General features: G+C 46.0%; 1 protein-coding gene across 3 annotated transcripts in view; it reads right to left on the bottom strand.

Moving 5' to 3' along the window:
- Nucleotides 1-586: 586 nt before the first annotated feature.
- The window catches only part of LOC141740072 (T-cell activation Rho GTPase-activating protein-like), a 53,902-nt gene continuing 33,490 nt past the window's right edge, over nucleotides 587-20,998 (bottom strand). The window contains exons 3-12 of one of the 3 annotated variants that reach the window (XM_074578275.1): nucleotides 8,994-9,035; nucleotides 8,481-8,565; nucleotides 8,318-8,371; nucleotides 7,680-7,746; nucleotides 6,066-6,235; nucleotides 5,181-5,342; nucleotides 4,621-4,730; nucleotides 3,713-3,908; nucleotides 3,000-3,117; nucleotides 587-2,794 (exon numbers count right to left, since the gene is read on the bottom strand). In XM_074578275.1, coding sequence (XP_074434376.1) covers nucleotides 1,617-2,794; nucleotides 3,000-3,117; nucleotides 3,713-3,908; nucleotides 4,621-4,730; nucleotides 5,181-5,342; nucleotides 6,066-6,235; nucleotides 7,680-7,746; nucleotides 8,318-8,371; nucleotides 8,481-8,507 — 2,082 coding nt within the window. In that variant the 5' untranslated portion in view covers nucleotides 8,508-8,565; nucleotides 8,994-9,035 and the 3' untranslated portion in view covers nucleotides 587-1,616. Of the gene's footprint in view, nucleotides 2,795-2,999; nucleotides 3,118-3,614; nucleotides 3,909-4,620; nucleotides 4,731-5,180; nucleotides 5,343-6,065; nucleotides 6,239-7,679; nucleotides 7,747-8,317; nucleotides 8,372-8,480; nucleotides 8,566-8,993; nucleotides 9,086-20,998 lie in introns of those variants that run through there. The other 2 variants (XM_074578276.1, XM_074578277.1) reach the window with 2 other exon arrangements.

Genomic DNA, 20,998 nt, shown 5'->3' with positions numbered 1-20,998 from the left:
AGGAGCTCGAGCCTCACCTGTTCTGTGATTCTGTGACTCAGGAGCTGCAGATACCAGAAAATGGCAAATGCCTTTTGCAGTTTGCAGCAGAGCCCTCTCAGTCAGCTTGCTTGGAAGCAGACTGGCACTGCTTAGGGGCTGAGTAAGGTGGCATTTTCTCTAATTGCAGGCTACCAGTATGGTATTTCTCCTGTCTGACCAGGTACCCTCCTTCCCCTTTCTCTGTGTCCTGTGAACACCTACACCTGGAAAACATCATACCTGAGATCCTGGTACAGTGTTTTCTAATCTGCTCCGCTTTTGGAGCAGTATCACCTCTTTGCAACTCCCTCTCCACCTCACCGATAACTGCTGTTACATGGCAGTGTAACTTATTTTCCTGACAGAGAGGGATTTCTTCCCAAGATCTAGCCTGCAGCCTCTTAGAACAACAATAGTTGTGACAACGATAGTCAATTACTTTCCTTCCAGCTACTTAGATACGCCACGTCATTCAAGCAGACCTGCAGTACCTGCAGAATAGTATAAAAGTAGATACAGTACATGTAGTGCCTGGATGTTTTAAAGACAGACAATGGACGGTTCATGCAGAAAAATGTTTTATTGTAGTGAAGTTACACAGGAGAAAAACAGGTCTCGCCGCTCCTGGTTCAAGGCTATGCTAAGCCATAAAAGGGGAGGTAAGTGCTAACCAAAACAAGTTCCTACATGTAAAAACACATTGCACTTCCAGTCATTTTTACAAGGTTATAAGGACAGTGCCTGGTATTTTCTCTTTTGCCTTTTTTTTTTTTTTAAATGAGCTGCAGCTTTAGCTATTTGAAGCTGGAATCCAGAATGTTTCCTTGCAGGAATTTTTGTTGTTTGGGGTACTTTTCCCTCATGAAAGCAAACCTGAAGATACTTTTTCTTTCTGCTTAGCCTGTCCAGTTTATTTAGAGTAAAAGCACCTCAGGCCTCATGAGGTTTTACTTGATACATTCCCATAATGACCTTGTAGGGCTTCAGTGGCTCTAAACGCAGGCTCGGTATACAACACTAATGCTGGTTAGTTGTCAGATCATTCTTATGACCCGCAAGAAGGAAGAGGGAATGGCAGCAGGTTCAGAGGGTTTATGGAAGAGTGCTGAAGTGGCCTTGATGACAGAACAGCTCTTCCTTGGTTGGGGTAACTGCCAGCCCACGTCTTCATGCAGAAAATCAGCAAAGCATTGCATCAGCTTGGCATACACACGTGACAAATGTCATGAGTCTGTGACCGTACAGAAAACAAAAGGAAGGTGGGACAGGTTTTGGACCTGCCAACCTTTTAATTGTCCTTTCGGGGATACAAATACAACACTGTTTATCAACTACTAACTAGTTTTCCGACACAACAGGTTATATACAGCATATTCACTTGCATTTTTACATAATAATATACAGGTCTTCCCCACCACCTCTTGTGGTGAAAGAATGTGACGTGTCAAGCTGAGAGACACTTCAGGACCCTCAAGGAAAAGTTCATGCAGAGCTAGCTTATTGTGTCTCTTGAAAGTAAAATCTTACAAAGGATACCAAGATGTCTATTTTTACAATATTTACTTTGTACAGTACGAAGAGATGGAATAGGCTTTTTAAACATAGGATTCCTTAGCATACTGGATCTGGTCTACCTCAAAAACTGGCTGGCTGCACCTCCGAGCCACATACTCAAGTTTGTTCTTTTGACAGGATTCAGACATGGCTCTCAGTCGGTAGACTCCCGGGGTCACGGGTAAACTCACACGGGAGTTTATTCCCACAGTGATGCTAAGGGTTTCAGTTTCCAGGTCAGAATCCTTTGCTGCAGAAACTCTGCCACTGGGTAGATCCCTTAGAGCTGTACATGCTGTGTCCTGTGCACAGCTGCTGCATGGATGAGGTGGCAAAGCATCCTGGTTTGACACTTTTGATCTCATAATTTGAACTGTGAGATTGTGGGAGGCAACTTTAGTGTCCAGGCAGTTTTTAGTAGCCTCTTCATAAGAGGGTGGTCTTCCAGGATTCCTCTGGTCTACCTCTCTGAATACTTCATCAGCTGACCTGAAACGGGGCCTTTGCTGATAAGCCACAGGCAATGGTGTGTCATCATCAGGGCTGTTCTCCTGGACAACTCTGCAGGAGAAATGATCTTCTTTCTTTGTGAAACTGTCTCTCTGGAAACCCATGTTTTTTCCAGGCCCCCAGCTCTGGGTTTTTAATAGTGTTTTCCTGCGGTTTGCAAAAGAGAACGACATGGAATGCTTTTTGATCTCTCTGCTAGGCGTACTGCAGTCTTCGGTGGCCTTTGTGGAAAAGGACTGGGGCCTATTTAAAAAGGTTTTTTTGGGACTAGAGGGTGAAACTACTGGGGAGCTGGTGAAGACAGAGCCATCAGAGCTCTCCAGAGAGCAACTGGAGGATGTTTTGGGTAGAGAGTCAGTTGATAATTGTGAAGGTAGGATTGCAAGCCGTTTCTCCAGTGCCTCCAACCCTAGCTGTTTCTGCTGAACAGGAAAATTGTCCTCACTTTTGTTTAGCTTCTGTTTCCTTATCCTGCCTTCAAGGCGGTTTTGGAAGGAGAGATCTGGCTCTGAGTACCTCCTGTCCATCGTGCTGATGTCATTTCTGAAATTAGTCAGTGAAGGGGCAGAGATGCACGTTGGATATCTTCTGCTCACACTGGTGCTCCTCCCTTTGGGCTGCTCCATCTGAGAGGCACAGGGGCTGCCTTCAGCTTCAGGATCTGGGCTGTCATAGGCAGAGTCATTCTGATGAGCAGCACATAGGTGTTCTGTGAAGAGAAAGCACCAGTTAGTTTTCACTGACCACCTGAGGATGAAAGGGAACTACATGGGAAGAGTTGCTGTAGAAGAGCCCTGCAACAGTGTCTTGAACCCTCTGCAACTCTCTGTGTTTCCACAGATGGATTCCCATACCAAAATAAATAATGTAGCCCAGCAGCCCCAGTCTGTGACATCCCCAGCTTGTTCTCATACCTGTGGAGCTGTCTGTGTGCTCTGGTGACTCCTCAGCCGAGGCACAGACAGGCAAGGCAATGTCCTCCCCAAATATCTCTGAGCAATTGTTTATAAGGAACTCCACCAACACTGTCACCTGCACAGAGAAAACAGTTCCAGTCAAAAGGGATGAAAACATTCTAAACAGTCTTTCCTGCTCCTGCCTGCTGTCTTTGTGTGAAGGGCAGCACAGAGCAGAGTGGCTTCTGTCAAAATCATAGAATCATAGAATAGCAGGTTGGAAGGGACCTCAAGGATCATTTGGTCCAACCTTTCTTGGCAAAAAATCCTCGCTTAAAGTCAGAGGGTGAGTCCGCTTTGGAGGATGAGGCCTGATGCCGCAGACAAATTGATCTGCCCCGATACAAACAAACCGCCATCAGCCACAGCTTCAGCCTCACTGCCCAGAGGGCCCGTGGGTGGCAATGCCCACCAGGTGCCCCTTGCTCTCTGCATGACAAATATTCAGGAGCTGTGATACAACGTAGGGGACTGCAGGGCCACTGCTACTATTGCCCAGAGGAGGTGAGACGAGGGACAGCCTTGCCCATCACATTGCAGGCACCTGAGCTGAGGGGCACCCCTGATGTCCAGGGGTGCTCTTTCGTTCGGCTTTTGCAGTGGCGGAGGGACCCCTAGGGATGGCTCTGAGCTGCCCCAAAGCGGGTGGCTGCTTGGTGGGTTCAACACACCTTGTCATTCATCTCCTTCTGCACTTCCAGCGGGAGCGTGTTGTCCGTCTCTGGGCTCAGCATATTTGGGCCAACACAGATGGCCAGATTGCTGGAGTCCATCCTGTTGGTCTCGGCGTTTTGGCTGATGTGGTGGAGCAGAGACAGCAAGTGCTTGAGCAAGACGAGGTTTGGTCTAGGCAGTTTGTCAGCCACCCTGCAGGAAGACAAACAAAATGTGACGTTAATGCATGGTGCAGCAGCCACCACTTCTTTATTCGAGCAAGTCTCAATTAAACTCAGACAGATTCCACTTCCTCCAGAGAGAGGCACGCGTGTGCTTTCTTCACTGCTTAGCAGAAGTATCATTCAGAAATCCCCAACGGCAGCTGAGCGTGTGGTTAATTAGAAGATCTTGAATGATGAGATCTTGACTGAAAGGCAAGCATTACAGCAGTCCATGTCTTTGAGTAGATGAGGTGGCACCAGGAGATGTCACTGGAGACTTCCCAAAGGCACGTGAAAGGCTGCAGTTGTGCTGTGCAGCTTTCAAAGCACTCCCAGTTGGCCTCCACAGCTGCTCTTTCTAAAGGGCAAAACACGGCCATGGTCTCCACATGCCCGACCTCACCGCCAGCAGATGTGAAGGCTCCCTGTCAGTGCCTGTCCCACAGCACAGTGACTGCCTTGGCTGAGGCACTGCAGCCTCTCTCCTCTTCCTACCCTAGTCCTTTCATAGGGCAATTCAAATAACTTCAGGACGTGCTGCTGCTAGAGCCCTCCAAACAAAACCCCATGGAGCAATAGCAAGCTGAAGTAAATGACAGGCTTTTAAATGAGACTCTCAATTTCAGGAGATGTCACTGGACACTACCAGCCAGTCCCTCACATTGGGGCTGGTTGAAAAACTTCCTGGTTGCAAAACTTACTCTTTCAATTCTTCAATTTTTTCCTGCTTGCTTGGCTTCTCCAGAGCTTGCATCCACTTCTCATAGAGGTCGGCCGACAGGAGTTTGGAGGGAATATTTCGGAGGAAGTCCTGCAAGGCCAAGAGATTTAGATGAGGCTTTGGGCACTACCCCTGAGCACACAGGGAGCATCACTGTGACATAGGCTCACTAGGAGGCAGGTCAGCTTGAGCTACCTGACCATCAGCACTGTCAGAGAAGTGAGCTGCACAAGTACATGCCAAGCACACTTGCATTGGGGTAGTAACAGGACCCAGCTCTTAGCTGCTTTTCGTTCAGCCAAATCTCAGTATTCCTCCCTGGGAGGATGCTGAGGAGGAGGATGCAGTGAGTTTCCTGTGGGCACGCAGGAAATCAGCAGCACAACATGTGGGACTGAAAATCAGGTGGAACATGAAAATGCCAAACTTTCCTAAGCCTGAAACATTTAGTCTGGCTTTGCTCTGGCTTTAGCTTGGAGTCCCACCCAGGTCAGCTCTGGGTGCTGAAGTGGGCCCATGCTGCAGGTCAGAGGAACTCACCTTTAAGACCACTGCCAGCAGGTGCACAGATTTGCTTTTCAAATCAACATTTCCTCCTTTGTTTAGGTCCTCCTTCAACTCCTTTCGTGCTTTCTCATTGGCAGCTTTTCTGAATATCCCTTCAGTGGAAGGTCCTTTCATATACAATATAGCTAGGAGATCCTGCAGGGAAAAAAGTAAGCATGAATGGGAAAAGAGTTACTTGGGTGAAGGAAGGTCCTTTAGCAAGTGAATATTTACTTAGAAACATAAGAAAAATTTTCTGGAGGTACACTGTGCTCTGATTAGGTCAGTGTCTAGTTCTTGCTCCAAGTAGATTGCATATAGGCAATAACCTGATTTTCCCACCACCCACCCTCTTTTTGGACTGGTGAATTCCACTAACTTCAGTGGAGTCATCTCTGCTTCCTTACAGAAGGAAACAAGGGATGGCTTAAATCTTCGTTCAAATCCCCTCTCTCCCAAGCCAGGCAAACACTGCTTAGAAGAGACGAAAGCCTGTCAAACTCAGTGGGAGAACTGTCACAAGACCATTTTTACCCAGAAGGTAATGTTTAGGTATTTGTCGGTGGCAGTCCATAGCTGAACACTTTTTTCAGGGAAAAACAGAAGTCCTTAGAAGTTTATGCTGCTGAAAGATTTATTTAAATGACTTCTGTAGAATCAGAGATGTTTATACTAAGAAGCAGACCTTCTTCTCCTATTCCTGGTCCTGGGTTGTCTCAACTCAAATTTACTTCCAGTGGACAAAACCCGCAGGCCTGACCCTTTCTACATCTGAGATGGGCCTGAGCTTGTCTCCTTGGTGCTGCAGCACAAGTGCCAGGGATCTTGCTTCACACTGGGAGCCAGAGGTGTGACAACCGTATCACGAGGCTTGCTTACCTGGACCGGCTGGGGCAGGGTGTCATCTTCCCCACAGATAATTGCCAGGGGCTGGCCAAACAGAGAGATTTTGGCACCCGAGTCTAGCTGCCCTGGGGAATTCCCATTGGTAGAGCTTCGTCTCAGAGTAAATGACTGTGATATCACCTTCTTTCTTTTCTTTGTGCCATCTGCTGCAAGCAAAAGGAAAACAGAAAATCATTTTTTAAAAAATAAACAGAGCATGCTATGCAGGCTTTCATCTGTGTGCAGATGTTTGTTGAAACAACTCAAACTAAACGGGGAGAAACTGAAAGACAACTTAGTGGTTACTAAGGAAACAACTGCCTGAACTGTAAAACTGTGACCATCTCTCTAAGGACACCACCTTTCCTGTTTTCGGGTTGTTTTTCTTTTACATTCTAGTCACTGTTTCTTCTTAGACAGTGGGAACATACAAGGCACAGAAATAACAGCATTTATAGAGATTTTTGATATTGCAGCGGTTTCTGTGATAGCTATCTGAGGCAGATATGTCACTTGGCAATGACAACAATTTTCACTACACAGTTTGACTGTGCCCCAGCCTTAGGGCGAGAGTGGAAGTAGGGGCTCCTCTTTCACAGGCTGAAATGAAAAAACACAGCTCCAGTTCTGCCAGCTTTGGAGCCAGCTCTAATGGTAGTGGTCCTGTCAGAGCTAGTGCCTGCCAGCCAGCGGAAGGTGATACTTGCTGCGGAGGATGGGAGCATCACAGTAGGGCTTCATTGGCTTCAGGGTAAGAAATCTCTTAGCATGGGTTTTGCATCTGCCTCTTAAAGAGGAGGGCATGCTAGGAATTTGGAGATGATGGTTGTATTGGGAAGAGGTGTGGCTTTTTTCCCCTTCCAGAAACAGTGAGAGAAGGATACTTTCGCTAGAAAGCTTTCTAAAGGAGTCGCCTTCTGCAAATTTCCTATAAAGAACTTGCCTTCTACTCCAAATTGAAGTTGCCTTACGCAGATGAGTTCTCAGGACCTGTATTTGTGGCAGAGCACAAGTCCTTGTAGGGAGGGGTTAAAAGCTATGAGAAAGTCACCTAACATTATAGTGTCATATAGAATGTTTGCTTCTGATACTCCTGAAAAATGGTCTGATATGATGGTCTGCTCCAAATCTGACCCTGCCCTGCTAATGGTCTCCTCCTGGTTGTTTACAGATGCTGAGGTTTTGCATGGTGAGAGAAAACAAGTGCTGTTGCTGCTGTCAAGAGGGCTTATTTACTCTGGCGTGCAACCGCTGGTAGCAGTACTCGCTTGCAGTGCCACACCTCAGTGGTGATGCTCAAGTGAGAAAGGAGAACATTTACTTCCCATCACTGCCAGGGAACACAATGATACATGGCTCTGAGGACCAGGGAACAGGGATACAAGACCTCTGGCACTCAGCACCATCACCTCTGCCACTGAGCATAAGGGAAAGAGGTCATTTGCAAGTGAGTGGCACTCCAGGGGTTAAGCCATCTGCTGGATAGGACTGAGGGCTGTGTGTTTCTCTCAGGGAGGTGGAGCGGGCAGTTTCGGGTGGTTTTGCAGAAGTGCCAGCTTGCAAGCATTATGTAAGAAGGCAGTTCCTTAGTTTGTCTTTGAAACTCACCAGTTGAGTGGCAAAGTCCGTCTTCAGTATCTGCTGGGACCAGCGGGGGACATTTCTTGGCATCGGCCTGCAAGAAGCATGTTAGGGTTACAGAGCTGCCACCAGCAGTGAGGGCTACCAGTGAGTCACTGCAGCTCGTCAGAAATCTGTGAGAGGCTCCGGGGAATAACCAGAGCAAACCCAACACCTGCTGAAGAGGTGACACTGCCTCACTGCCCAATAGAGGGGTTTGTGGTAAACCCTGCAGCCAGCCACCCCAGTTCTGCCCGGCAGGCCACAACCCTGTGCTCTTTCAGGCTGCTCTTTTGATCCAGAGAAGCCACAGCCAGACACAGCCTGCTTTTCTGTGTCCTCCCCTGGCACTGGGGATTCCCTCCCAAACTCCTCTGGGGAGCCTTAATGGCTTTGGAGCCTGTCAGATTCCTGAGCAAAGCTCCCCGGGAGCCCAGGGAACACACTGCTCACAGCAATGCCCAGCTCCTTCTGCATGGTGCTGCACGGAGTTGCCTTTGAAGGGTTCTGCTCGCTCGTGAGTAATGGTATGCAGCTGGCAGCTCCTTCAGGGGCCACCCCCACTTTGCTAAGGTATCTCACATCAGTACCCAACAAGGATTGGGGGAAACGTAGCGGCTGCTTACCTCCGACTGGCGTTCAATCAGACTCTCCATGTTACCAGCATTTAGTGTCTTTGACTAGGCAAGAAAACAAAGACACTATATGAGTAATTGAATGCTATCGTTTAGAAATCAGAGCTTTTCAAAATCGCTCTGTTGACAGAGCTGAACCAATGAAGACACTCACAGTATTACAGCTGCTTAACACTTTCATTAGGAGTTTGATCGGGGGAGCTCTGGACACTCTGGTTTCCTTCGGTCCTTTTGTTTGCCTGTTTATCGAACAGGGTATGGACAAAGAAAGAGCTTTGTAAAACTGCACCCTTCTTGTCTTTCCTCCCTGCACGCCAGTCTAGCATTTAAGTATGATCCCAAACCAGCAAGATACCCCACACAAGTCAATCATAAAGCCCTTCTCTGGATGCCCTGCTGCCCTATCTGCCTCTTGATTAAAACTGAAAAAAAGCAGCTTTCCATTTTTAATCCATGCAAAAAATGAGCAAGTGGTGACAGGTACATATGATTGTTAATCTGCAAACGCGAGGCTAAGCAAGTCAGCCAGCTCTGCCCATGAGCTGCACCTAGCAGTGGGCACACCTCTCCCCCATCTATATTTTTGTACATCCCTGTACAGCTGCATCTGGAGCACTCCACTGACTTCAATCACAATGCCACAGATTTTATCCCGGGCAGTACTTACCCAAGGAAAGAGTCCAGCCAGAGCTCCTTCACCTCCTGTGAACTGCAGAGGAAAGGAGAAACAGCATCACTCCCCACTGCTACTAATCCTTTGGACGGAGGCAGGCGACTAAACAGTTCTACCCCACGTGCGCTGCCTTATATACGCAGAAGGGGCAGGTGGAAATTCACAGACAGGAAGAAGCATCATGGGGCAGGACTGAGACGCAATGAAATTTCTGGCTTCCTCTTTCTTTTTTTTTTTTTTTCCTTAAAGAAAAAAAAATAGCACCCTTGTATCTGTTATGGATGGAAAAGATGAGACACTCGCCAGGTAAAGGTTCCATCTAGCATCACCAGCATGAGGTGGGATGTGCAGAGGGGGCTACAGTGTGGGCAGCTTCTCCCTACCGTTAAAGGGCAGTGGGTACAGTCTGTCCTGTGACTGCTCGGAGACCTTAGATTTTGCCGTTTAAAGACGCACCACCAGATCGAGTTACACTAAGAACAGTTAAAAGATGGGGGAGTGGAATAGCCAAGATTCAGAGAAATGTTTTTGTATATTTTTTGAAAAACTAATGGCAACAGTTTACTGTCTGCAAGCAGATGTAGACACACACTTTGCTGGTGCCAAGTAGTTCTTGAGAATCTAAGCATTGGACTTTTATAGAAGAAGTGGTGTTATGTAATAATTTCATAATGAATGACCATATGTAATAAAAGGTCTTGATTAAAATATGTGTTTGTAAGAATTATGTGTCCAAGTAGTAAAGTTTAATTCAACTGAAGAGACAAGAAAATCCAGGAAAAATCTACCTCTGCTCTCCCTGTAACTCTTCAGGGTCTGTTGCTGACTCCCCCCCAACCTGGGCACATCAGGAACATAAGGACAACAGTACTCACTCTACCAGGCCATTATGAAAATTCATCAATGTTTGATGTTAAATGCATGGTATTAGTTCTACCAATTCATTGACAGAGGCAAATTACAACCCAGTATCCTGGGTACCAGTCTTTTGATCTGGTGGAAAAGAGGGGCTAAGGCTGAGAGTCAAAGGGTAGGGAATATTTTAGCGGTGGATTTAGGTGGAAAACACGCTTGTAAAACTGTGGTCTCTCTGCTGCTTCCCCCCGGTGGATGCTCCGTTTCATGTGTGCAGGGGACGTTTCTGTGTCGTAGCACAGCTCTTTGCAGATGCACGTTATGGCTACATCCGCTGCTGAATGCACCCCGAAAGCCGTTCTTTGCTTAACCACATCAGACCTGGCCCATGTATTATTGACCCCGGGTTGTCATGCAAAAGAGATGGGTGGTCTCAGCTCAACTCTGCAGGAATCCAAGGGGCAAAATTCCCTTTTGATTAGACAGACGTGTCCAGAAGGGCAAAAGGAGAGCTGCTCTGCTTTTGCAGAGAGAGATGCTGTAGGTGACCTTTGAAGTCCTCCTGAGGCCCATCGTTTCCATGTCCTGTAGAGACATCAGTCTGTAGACTTGTTTAGGGCTGAAACTTAGAGGAATCTGAATCAATTACTCTGCAGCCCTGTGCATTTACCACTGGTCTTTTACTCACTGCTGTAACTGGTTTTTTGTTAACTAGCACCCCTGGTGACATCTATCATTTCCCTACTAAATTCCATGGGCCAATGCACATTCTTGCAGAAATATTGTCATCATGCATCGCATTCTCCTGAGAATTTCTTCCGAGGCTCCCTGGCAGCCGCAGCACCCCTGCTGGTCATCCCAGCAGGATTCCTGGGACAAAGGGCATCTACTTTTCAGTACATCTATTAAACATGTATCTAAACATACCTGTCTGTTAAGTATCTCAGAGCTTAGGGGGCCTATGCAATTGAGTTCTGCTTTGCCCTTGCTTCCAGCACTGTATGCGCATGTATTTCTGAGCTCAGTCTGTTGTATGATTAAGCCACGGGGTTTGATCCGGAAAATGTGCGATTCGTGAAGAAAATGGGAGTTTAATGGGTGGTGATTAGCTGGGACAGAAGCTTAGATTACAAATAGGGCACAGCTGTACACGGGGCATAGTGCTTTGAATTTCCCAAGAGGAAAAGATACAGTAATGGGTGGTGCATTGATTGCACATCACCAGACTGTCCGTTGGCACACACTGCTGTATCTCTATCTAATTAGTTCCCATCTATTAACAGTTGTTGGGATATAATGGCCATTGTATGTGGAAGGTATGTGTGTAGGCCTGCCTGCCCATATGGAAAACAGTTTGCTTTTTTTTAACTCTCCTGATATAATTCTATTTTTTACATCTCTTTTATGGTGTGTATCACCGAGACTTAATTTGTGCCAAAAAGACTTTAAAGCAGCTTATTTCATTACAGACAAACATGCCCCATCTGAATAGCAGGCATCCTAAAAAGCTATGGCTTGGCGGAGTAATTGTACGGCCACACAGGACGGAGCTTGGCTTTATTTGTGAAAAGCAGTAAGCGAGCACGTGCCGGCTCCTGTCGTGCACCGCAGAGCTGCATACGCAGGGTCCCGAGGTCAAAAGACCTGCTGCGCCAGGTAGGTGAAGACAGGAGGACCAGCACAGCGTGAGCTGCCCTCACACCTACCAGCCAGGGCAGCTTCACAGCTTCCTCCTGTGTAAAGGGTAGGCCCCAAAGCCAATCTCCAAACTAAATATTACCAGAAAAGGCTAATTTACAAGTGAAGTTCCCTTACATCAACAACTGCTTCTCTGCCTAAAGAGATTTTCTCTCTACCATCAATTCCCTCTCTACCACCCAGCTCTGCTTTGCAGAGCCTCTGCTATGGCCTGCCCCTCAGTTTGGTACAGGTCTTATACCATGATGCAGTGGAGCAACGTCGTATCCCAGCAGTTGCCCTAGGGTGAGCAGAACAGATGGCAGATGGCCTGGGCACACCTGGAGCTGTTTGCAGGTGATGGGTTTCTCCCAGGCCATCCCTGACTAAGTGAATGCACTCTCCTTCAAAGACACGGGGACGTTTACACAAAGATCAGGGCGTGGGAGAGGGGGTGGACTAACAAGAGTTTTTTAGGACTAGCCCGTGTACGAGCTCTTCCCCTTCTGTACATCAGGTTGCTTCCCTCAGTTCTGCTTGAAGTGCTTTGAATTCACAGGAGGGAAAGCAGGAGCAGGGAGGTTCCGCAGAGCAGCCGACCCTGGGTAGATCCAGGCCTCTTGAGACTGGGTTTGCTCCTCAGGGTGTGAAGCATTTTCCTTGTAGAAGCCCAAACATTGGATTGATGCCTCTGCTTCCGCCCAGGCCCCAGCAGCCCCTTCCCTCTCCCAGGGCGTGCCTTCTTTTTTGGTCAATTCTCAAGCAGCTTGTCCAGCCAGTTTTTGGAGAGAAGCCTTATATAGCACTTCCTGCCAGCACAGACCAGATCGTGATTTTCCCCTTTCCATGAGCTAACATCAAGTTAGGTGTTTTCTACTCTCCCCTCTTACACCATGCCTAGATGAAGGACTCCAGACTGTAGCAATGAAGGGGCAGCATCAGTTGGGAGGAGAAAGGAATCAGGAGCTGATAGTAAACAAAAGAAGAAAAGAAGAAATCTGCTGTGGCTGGAAAGCATCTGTTTTCTTCTCTGCCTATCAAACCACAATTGGGAAAATCCCAGCCACAGCTCACTTTTGTTTATTTCTACTACTTTCGCAAATGTTTGACATGGTGGCTCCTAGAAATGACAGTGTGTGAATGAATCCTGAAACTCGCCTTCGCCCTGTTGTTTTACCAGCAAGGATGCAGCAGGAGCATAGCTGTGAGAAGGGTACAGCAGGACGCGCCCCGAGCAGTGACTCTTTCAAGCCCATATAGAGCAGAAAGAGCCTTCAACAGTGCCTCTCTGTGCAGAAAAGGGGTTGTATTCTAGTTTTGTCTTCACTGGCACAACTGCGGTCTCCCAGGGGACGACAGGAACGTTTACCAAAATAAGGAAAGCACTTATGCCAAAGTCAGAGAGTCGCTGGGTGGGGTTTTTTTTTGGAAAGGAAAGCTCTGCACGATCTGTCCATGGACTCAAAGAACAGGGTGGCACGTGGGTTCCTGAGAACAGGTCACATTTTTACACATCTTCTAAGGGCAGCTCTAATTTCCTACCGCTCTCCAGAGTGTCTTGTAGAGGTTTGATCACAGAAAAGAGGGCGGCCTGAGCTTTAACCAGGCCAGACCCGACTTCCTACCTGTAACAGTTCAGAACGAGATCCATCAACCCAGCTGGTGCTGAACTTCTGCAGTTTTAGTCAGGTGGGACCTGGGCTCACGCTAACCCTGCCTTTGGAAAGTGAAACTGTCAGTTTTTCCCAGCTCTGCTCAGCTGATTTCTATCCTTAGTCAGATATCAAGGTTAGATTTCAGTGTGGGTTAGATTACACCACCCTTCTACACACTGGGTTCCTACTGCACAGGGAAAAGTTACGAATCAAAAATATCATAAATACAGCCCAAGGTGTACTCTGTGCCCTTCCCATGACTCCCTTTTGGTTGCATTTGCTTTGCAGGATGGTTTGTTTATTCTTTCGTGGGTACTTCCCCCAAGACTAAGTTGGCACCTCTAAAGTTTTTCACTCATCATCAGGTGACTGGTTCCAATGGGTGTTTTTTAGCTGCGGAGGGCAGGCGTATATAGGCCACTTTCCCAAAGGGTCTGTGTTGATGTTCAGCTGTATCAGAATTCAGCTTGCTGTTGTATCTCGGTGGCGCTTGGGAATCACTCATCCCTTGGGCTCCCCGAGGTGGCCAGCACAAAGGCGTTGGGGAATTGAAGTCGTCCATCATTTCTGACTGAGCGGATGCAGATCTAAATCTTTGCTTGCTTACAATAAACAGCAAGATAATAGAGAATGCGTGTAACTAAGTCTGAATTCTATTATTTTCAAATTTCTGGTTGAAGGTAATCGTATTGAAAAGTGAGATACTACTCACTTTTTTTGTTACTCCAGCAGGTTTCTCACTTATTATGCTTCGTTATGTTGTCCATTTGCAAATCAGAAACAGATGGTGCTTTTCTGCCAAGTTCGTTTGTTCTTAGGGACAGATTATATTTCTTACTGAATCCAGAAAGGTGTGAATCTTGATTTTGCTTTTCAGGATTAATACAAATGTTTTCTTTTCAATTTTGGTTGATGTAGGCTTGTATTTCTGCCGCTTCTGCACCTTGTGTTTTGCTTTGAATTTCAGCTTCAAAATGATCTCAGATCTCAAAATGAGAATCAGTGGAAACCAGAGATAACCTGGATTTCACATTGAGTTCTAACTTGCATGTGATTTTCAGGCATAAGTCATCTCACTTTCACAGAAAAGATGATCTGCAGACTGCCAATGGCCTAGGAGCCAGTCTGGAATAAGACCAAGAAAACTTGACCTGAGTGCAATTTTGTGTTTCGTTGTCTATGTGTCCCATTGATACAAAAACTAGAAAACAAAGCCAGGCTCAGGAGTGGCAAGACCTTACAATTCCCCTGGTAGAGTGGGAGCTGCTCCAGGCACAGCAAGCGCCCATGGCCATGAATAAGGCTGTCACTGTAGGCGCCCAGGAGGAACGACCAGAAGTAGTTGGAATTTCCCCATCATTTGCCTCCAGTTGGCGTCCTCTAAACCCCAGTGGTATGATGAGAATATCCCCAAACTCTTCTCATAGTGATGCCTTTGTGAGTTGGTCATTCCTGTGTTGTACCTGCGTCCTAAGTAATGAGTAGAACTGCCAGTAACCAGATCCTTATGACCACTAAATTAACCATGAATGGGATCATTTACGACCACACACCTGGACCCCATCCTCCAGGCAAAAGCAGTGTCAGGCAAAGCAAATCTTTCCAAGCACAACTCTGCTGGCTACAGTTAAACTCCCCTGAGCACATTTGACCCTGTTCTTTGGAAATAGTTATTTGCTGTCATGCCCTGTCCTTGTGCATGCACATCCACACACAGCAAAATAAAATGTTCTTCTGTGAAGTTTTGGCCACCCATCAAAATCAAGATGATAAATTTGAAACAAACATCTCCATATTAGCTGGTGATTGCCATATTGTTGCTACTGGCAACAGCCGCCGTGTTAGTGTTTTATATAAACACTCCACTTTTGTATTGCTATCCTGTTTTAAAGCGCGACTACCTTATGAGGATTTCAGAAAGCAAATGCTTCTCACGGCATGGGCTCTGCCTCCTGCCACAGGGCACCATGAGGTTTCTGGGCAAACGGGACAGTCTCTACTGCTGTGGAGGGGACACGCGGAGGGTGGAGGTTCATCGCGCACCTCGGGCACCAGCACCGACCAGCACAACTGGGACCAGGGCAGCCAGGTCCTTGCCTCCACTGTGCAAAAGCACGGTGACTCTTCCAGGCCAGGAATAAGAGAGGAATTCCCACCCTCCAGAGCAAGCAGGACCTGGGATCACCTGCTAGAGAGAGTGGGGTGAGGGGAAGAAAAAATGCTTTTGAGATTGAGTTCAGGTCTATCAGCTTGTTGCTGGAGAGGGCTTGGCTTGAAGGCCAGGCTGTTCTGTTCAGGCCTGCGTTCCTGCAGAGTTGGCCATTAATTACTGCTGCTGCCATGCAGATCAGGTGCTGTTATAGCTGCATTTGCTTATTCCACTCGTGTGTGCCTGCTCTGAGCCCTGCCTTTGCTTTCAGACCTGTGGTCACCGCACAGAGATGAGAGTGAGGAGTATGTAGAGAAGGTACCTGCATGCCACCGTGTCCGTTTCCCCATTCAGTGGTGGCTGAGGCTTGAACAGAAGATTTTGTTCTCCCTTTCCACTTCCTTTTAAAGGTTTGTTTGTACTTTGTTTGAGCTTTACCTTTTCTCACATTTATCAGATGAGTATGTTTGTTTGGGATATTTCTCTCTGAAAACAGCCGCTGTGTGTGGTCTTAACAGTCATGAACTGCCTTATTTAGTATTAGCAAGAAAGTTTGTGAGGGAAAGATGTATGTTTAACCAGGCTAACTGATATAGGTACAAAACCCTTCCTCAGGTCTGAAAAGAAATGCCTGTCTTCAGTCTAAGGACAAGCGGAGAAGAAATGCTCTGAATTTTACTAGATACATTCAACAGTTACATGGTTACTTGGTGAGATAAGATAGGTACCCCAGAAGTACCTCAAGAAGGGTCTTTTCAAAGAGAGATTGAATCGTCTTACCTTTAGGCACCATAAGACATAAAAACGCTAAGCCAAAAGATGTTCAATCCAGCAACTGCTGTAACATTTGTGTAAACCAAAGACCATATCGCTACGGAGAGTCTTAGTATTGCTTGTGCAACACCGTGAACCATTTCTGTCCTTCTGTAACTTAATTGAACTTAGTATTCAGAGAGTAAAAACGAACACTCATTATCCTGTAAGTTACGGCAGACCTAAGATGCTGGCACGTATGCAAGGGGGTCCTGCTTCCATTTGGTATGTACAAGGCAAAGTGCCCATTCTTACTCCATTATACACAGATCCCCAGAGTGTGTCTTTCAAACACAACCCCCTGGAATTATTATAGCTCTAAGTTAGTCACCTCCAATGATATACTCAGCGAAAATGTTTGCTAAACTCAGGCACTGAAATACAACATATCTCTGTAATTGACTCCTGTCTGTGCTATTTTAGGAAAGCCAGATGTGCTAGAAGAGGAGCTTGAGAGGCCTGCGTTATGTCCCAGCGGTTGTCCCTCCTCCCTGCAACATTTCTGTTTGCTTCCAGAACCAAGCATTCCCACAGTTTTCTTTGGATGAGAGTGTGCCGCAACGTAAACCTGTCATAACTGTGAGAGTGACATGAGTAAACAACGCAGATAATATTTCTGTACTGACCTTAAAGGAAAAATCCTAACGAATATCACAAGCATGGAAAAAGTCGTTACTTTAACAACTGAACAGGCTTACTCATCAAACCTACAGTGCTCAGTAATCCCCCTGTTAGGGAATTTTCAGACTAACCAAAAACTGTAATTGCATCTTTGTGTCGGGGTTTTGTGGGTGAACTCCAGGAGATGCTTTGTTTTGCCCTTTGATTTTCCATGCAACATCTGAAAGGCAGCTTGCCTTCTTTCTGCAGCAGTTTCTCATGAACAACGTGCCGAAAATAAAAGGTCACTGCACTGCATAACGCGCTTTGGTATCTTTTGGTGAAAAGTGGTACATACAGGAGAACCCCGTAAAGAGTTTGGCATCTGTTGCCTCTTCTGTCTCCTATGTGCCACGTGGCAAAGAGAGGCCCTTAATTTTAGCTTAGTGACAAATCTTTGACAAATGAAGGCATTTTAAATGCATCGTCTGTGAGGACAATGTGTTATTTTCTGGGCGCTACCTGTGTCCCTCGAGGTCTCTGCAGTTCCACTTACCACATTGAAATGAGACAGTCACCTTCTGGCCAGATCAAATACACGCTTATTTTAAGCATGCAGCTGATTGTCAGGAGGAAATATGACAATGTCACAATGAAATAACCATTCAATATCGTAACTGAACTAACCATTTTATCTAGATTCTGTAATAAAAAAGTTTCTGAGCATGAACTCCCCTTCCTCTGCCTGACCTCTGGGAAGGGATCTGACATGGGAGACTCCTGCACGGTCACAGCAGAGGCTATGCTTTAAACATCAGGTAGATATTGGGATATGGTGTCACACGATGTCTACATGCTCTTTGAGGAGCTACTTCCTTCAAAGTGAGCTTGGGAAGGGCTGCACGGTGCTGCACTCATTGCAGCTGCTGTGTAACTTCAAGCTCCTAACGAGGCTTTAAGCCGCCTTAACAAGAAAGTTCGCAATTCCCCTTAGCAAAAAGTGTCTAATTCTGCATGGGGTTGAGTGGCCTCAGTGGCAGCTCCTCAGAAACCCCCAGCCCACAGATATCCCTTTTAAGACATTGGTGTCTAACTTCTCGCATGCAATATTCTTTGTCCTCTAATTTTTACTTTCCTGTGCCAAATTCTTTATCTTTAGCCATACAGAAGTTTTACCAGATTTAACTGGATTTAGCCCTTTGTATATTTTTGGGCTCCTAGTCTGACAGGCAAGGCTTATGTGACTGAACCTTTTTCTCAGCTGTTTTTTACTCGTCTATCACCATTATCTTTTACTCTCTACACTAATTTCAGTCACAACAGGCAAGTGCGCAACTCTTCCATAAGCCATTGAATTTCCTACAAGCGTTTTGGAAATTAGCGGGTGGTGGGGATTTTTTTCCCCGAGAAAAAGTCGTTAACCAGTCTTGGGTGGCTGATCAGCATACTCATCACAGCCACTCAGTCACTGTGTCCATAGCTCTGGGCTAGCTGTGCTGTGCCTCACGGAAATGGTATATAATCATGGTGGAGATCAAGATCTTTGCAGAGAGGTGGATCAGGGCACAAAGGACACAAGCCTGAATCAAATGTCAGATGGTTGGTTCCACTGTTCCCAGAACAGCACATTCAGATTTGCAGATAAAGCTTCGGTGACTGCATTCAGGTTTTGAGCTACAAAGATGAGGAAACAGAGGGTGGAAGGTGGTTAGATGGACAGCCAATTCTATCTATCAGCAAGGCCTGTGCCAAGGTGTGCCTCTGTCATCAAATGCATGTCTGGAGGGCTGTCAAAATATGCAAGAACTTCTTGTATATTCAACACACAAGAAGTGCTGAAAGTAAAAGAGGCCAATTTTCATAAACTTCCTATTTAATCTTCTAAAAAAACACTGGGATGGTGACTGGAGGGGTGTGTGTATGGAGGTAGACTTCTTGCTCTATATCCTAACAACAAGTCAGAGAACATCCCTCTCCACCAGTGTGACACTGTCTGAGTGTGAGCACTGAGATGTTCAGAGGGTATCCAAGCACTTGATTCAGTCCATCAGTTTTCAGCAAAGAGCATAGACAACTGCTTAGTTGAACACGCTGAGCTGGAGTGTGAACTGAATACCTTTGGTACCAAGATGGAAATCCCTGTTTTATCCTTCTAATTAATAGGTTTATCCCTTTCCTTTACTCTCATCATGAGCAAATGAAAACTAATGGCATTTGGGCTTATGTATCCCTTCAGAGTTTGAAATTCCCCTCTTCCATTTTCAGTACACTGGGGTACCTGGTCATGAGAGAAAGGCCCATTTTATACCCCAAAGATTACTGATTTTTAACAGTGAGGAAGGAATCCGATAACAAAGGGGAATAATATCCTCTCTTTCGTCAAACAGTGATTTTTGCTTAGCTTACCTTAGAGAATTTTGGCTGAGGTTTGTCGAGTATTCTATGTAGATAAAGTGATTTCAATGAAACTAAGGAAAAAAGATGTCTGTATTTTCCAGTTTAGTATCTAAATGCTGAATTATGTTGTACTGATTGAAAAAACCAAAACTTTCATCAGCTTAAAAGTAGTTGCCTGATTTCTTACACAGAGGTAATACTCTAAAAGGAAATTACAGTCAGACACTGTGGTTGGTTTTTTCTCTTCCTTCTCTTTTTTTCCTCTTTATTATTGCTTAGCAGATCCTAGTTTTAGTTCCTAAAAATGCAGGTTTTGTTGGTTCTCTTTTTCTCAATGTACAAGATACCACTAGTTTTGCAGAATGAATTTTCCCGCCAAAAGTGCCTTCCCTCACAGTGTTTTGTGCGGCTGTTTCTGTATCCATGTAGGTATAACCGAAAAGGGCCCAATTCCTGCAGTCTGGCTCTCCATGCACCCCAGGTATAAAGTGCCGCCATTCTGATTTAGGTGGCATTCAAAATTAAACAGGCATAAGTGACAACAAGAATGGGAAAAAAATCCCAGGCGTTTGGTGTGGGATTGTGCCTTTATGAGAGAGCACCTATAAAAGCCTGCTGTCATGAAATATTCTATCACTCTCAGTAAAAATTTCTGTCCTCAAAACAGGGAATTTCCATCAGAAACCACAGACTCTTTCACAGTGATGCACATGTATACGGGCTCCACTTTATATGGTCAAGGTACCACCCTAGTCTCTGTTCCTTGGAAGAGAAGAGGGGATGGAAACAGCGTTTGCCCACTTATGGGATTTTTTTCTCCTTTGCCGTGACTTCTGCACTGTCTTGGTGGGAGGAGGCTGGAGTTTTGGCAGCTGTGGGCAATGCTGTGCTGGGGAGTTACCACTGAGGGCTCTGGTGAGGAAGTGGAGTCAAGGACCAGATCCTCAAAGATACTTAGGGCCTTATTGCCTTTTTAGCCACTTACCTACCCTGATCTTAAATAGGAGCTGGGAACATAACTGCGTTGGCAAATTTGGGATAAGATGGGTGTCAGGGAGACAGCAGGCAGGCTCTCAAGTGTGAGGTATAACTCCCTTTAGTTTGCTCTTCATGGTCGCTGTGCACTGAGCATGGCTGGGATAAAACTAATCTGTGCTTGGGCAGTGCTTTTCATTGTTATCCCTTTTATTTTCAGTACCAGTGAAAGGAGCTACAGAGAGTCTACATGATGCATTCCCCAACTCATTTCTACAGAAAACAGATGGTAAAATCATGACCTAGACTGCATCTGATAATTACAGAGGATGGATTTAATATCAGAGTGCTTGTCTGGAATGCCAGGTCTGGGGACACAGAGAGAAAAGGGACAGAGATCAGCATCTAGGTTTTGATTTGAGTTGTCACAGAAATATTGCGCAGGAATGCTGCGAAGCTGGGATTCAGAGACAAGTTGCTCCGAAGGGTGCTTGAATCAAGTTTTAGTCAATGACTCATCTCTAAAGAAAATGATTTTGATTCAAAGATCTACTACCAGCCAAAATCTTATGAATGAAGAGATTTCATTGTGTCCCTAGTGGAACTCTGCTCTGAATGAACTCTGCCTTGGACTAACTTACGGGGCCGCAGCAAGATGTTTCCTTTAGTGTAATTTCCTTTAGGTGGCCACTGGATCACCGAGATCCTTTGGCATATCTCCACCATGATGCCATGCTGTATAAACCTTTAACAGGACTTTGACATACTAATAATCTTGTGCACAGGCAGAAGCCATTCCTTCTCCACAAACTTTGATGCATTAAATGTGATATGCATGACACCACAGGAAAATGAGGGTGGTACCATTTTCTTTAATA

The sequence above is a fragment of the Larus michahellis genome, chromosome 3, assembly GCF_964199755.1.
Source record: "Larus michahellis chromosome 3, bLarMic1.1, whole genome shotgun sequence".
In the NCBI taxonomy this organism is placed as follows: Eukaryota; Metazoa; Chordata; class Aves; order Charadriiformes; family Laridae; genus Larus; species Larus michahellis.
Note: the sequence above shows the minus strand (reverse complement) of the source record. Positions and strands in the feature narration are given on the sequence as shown.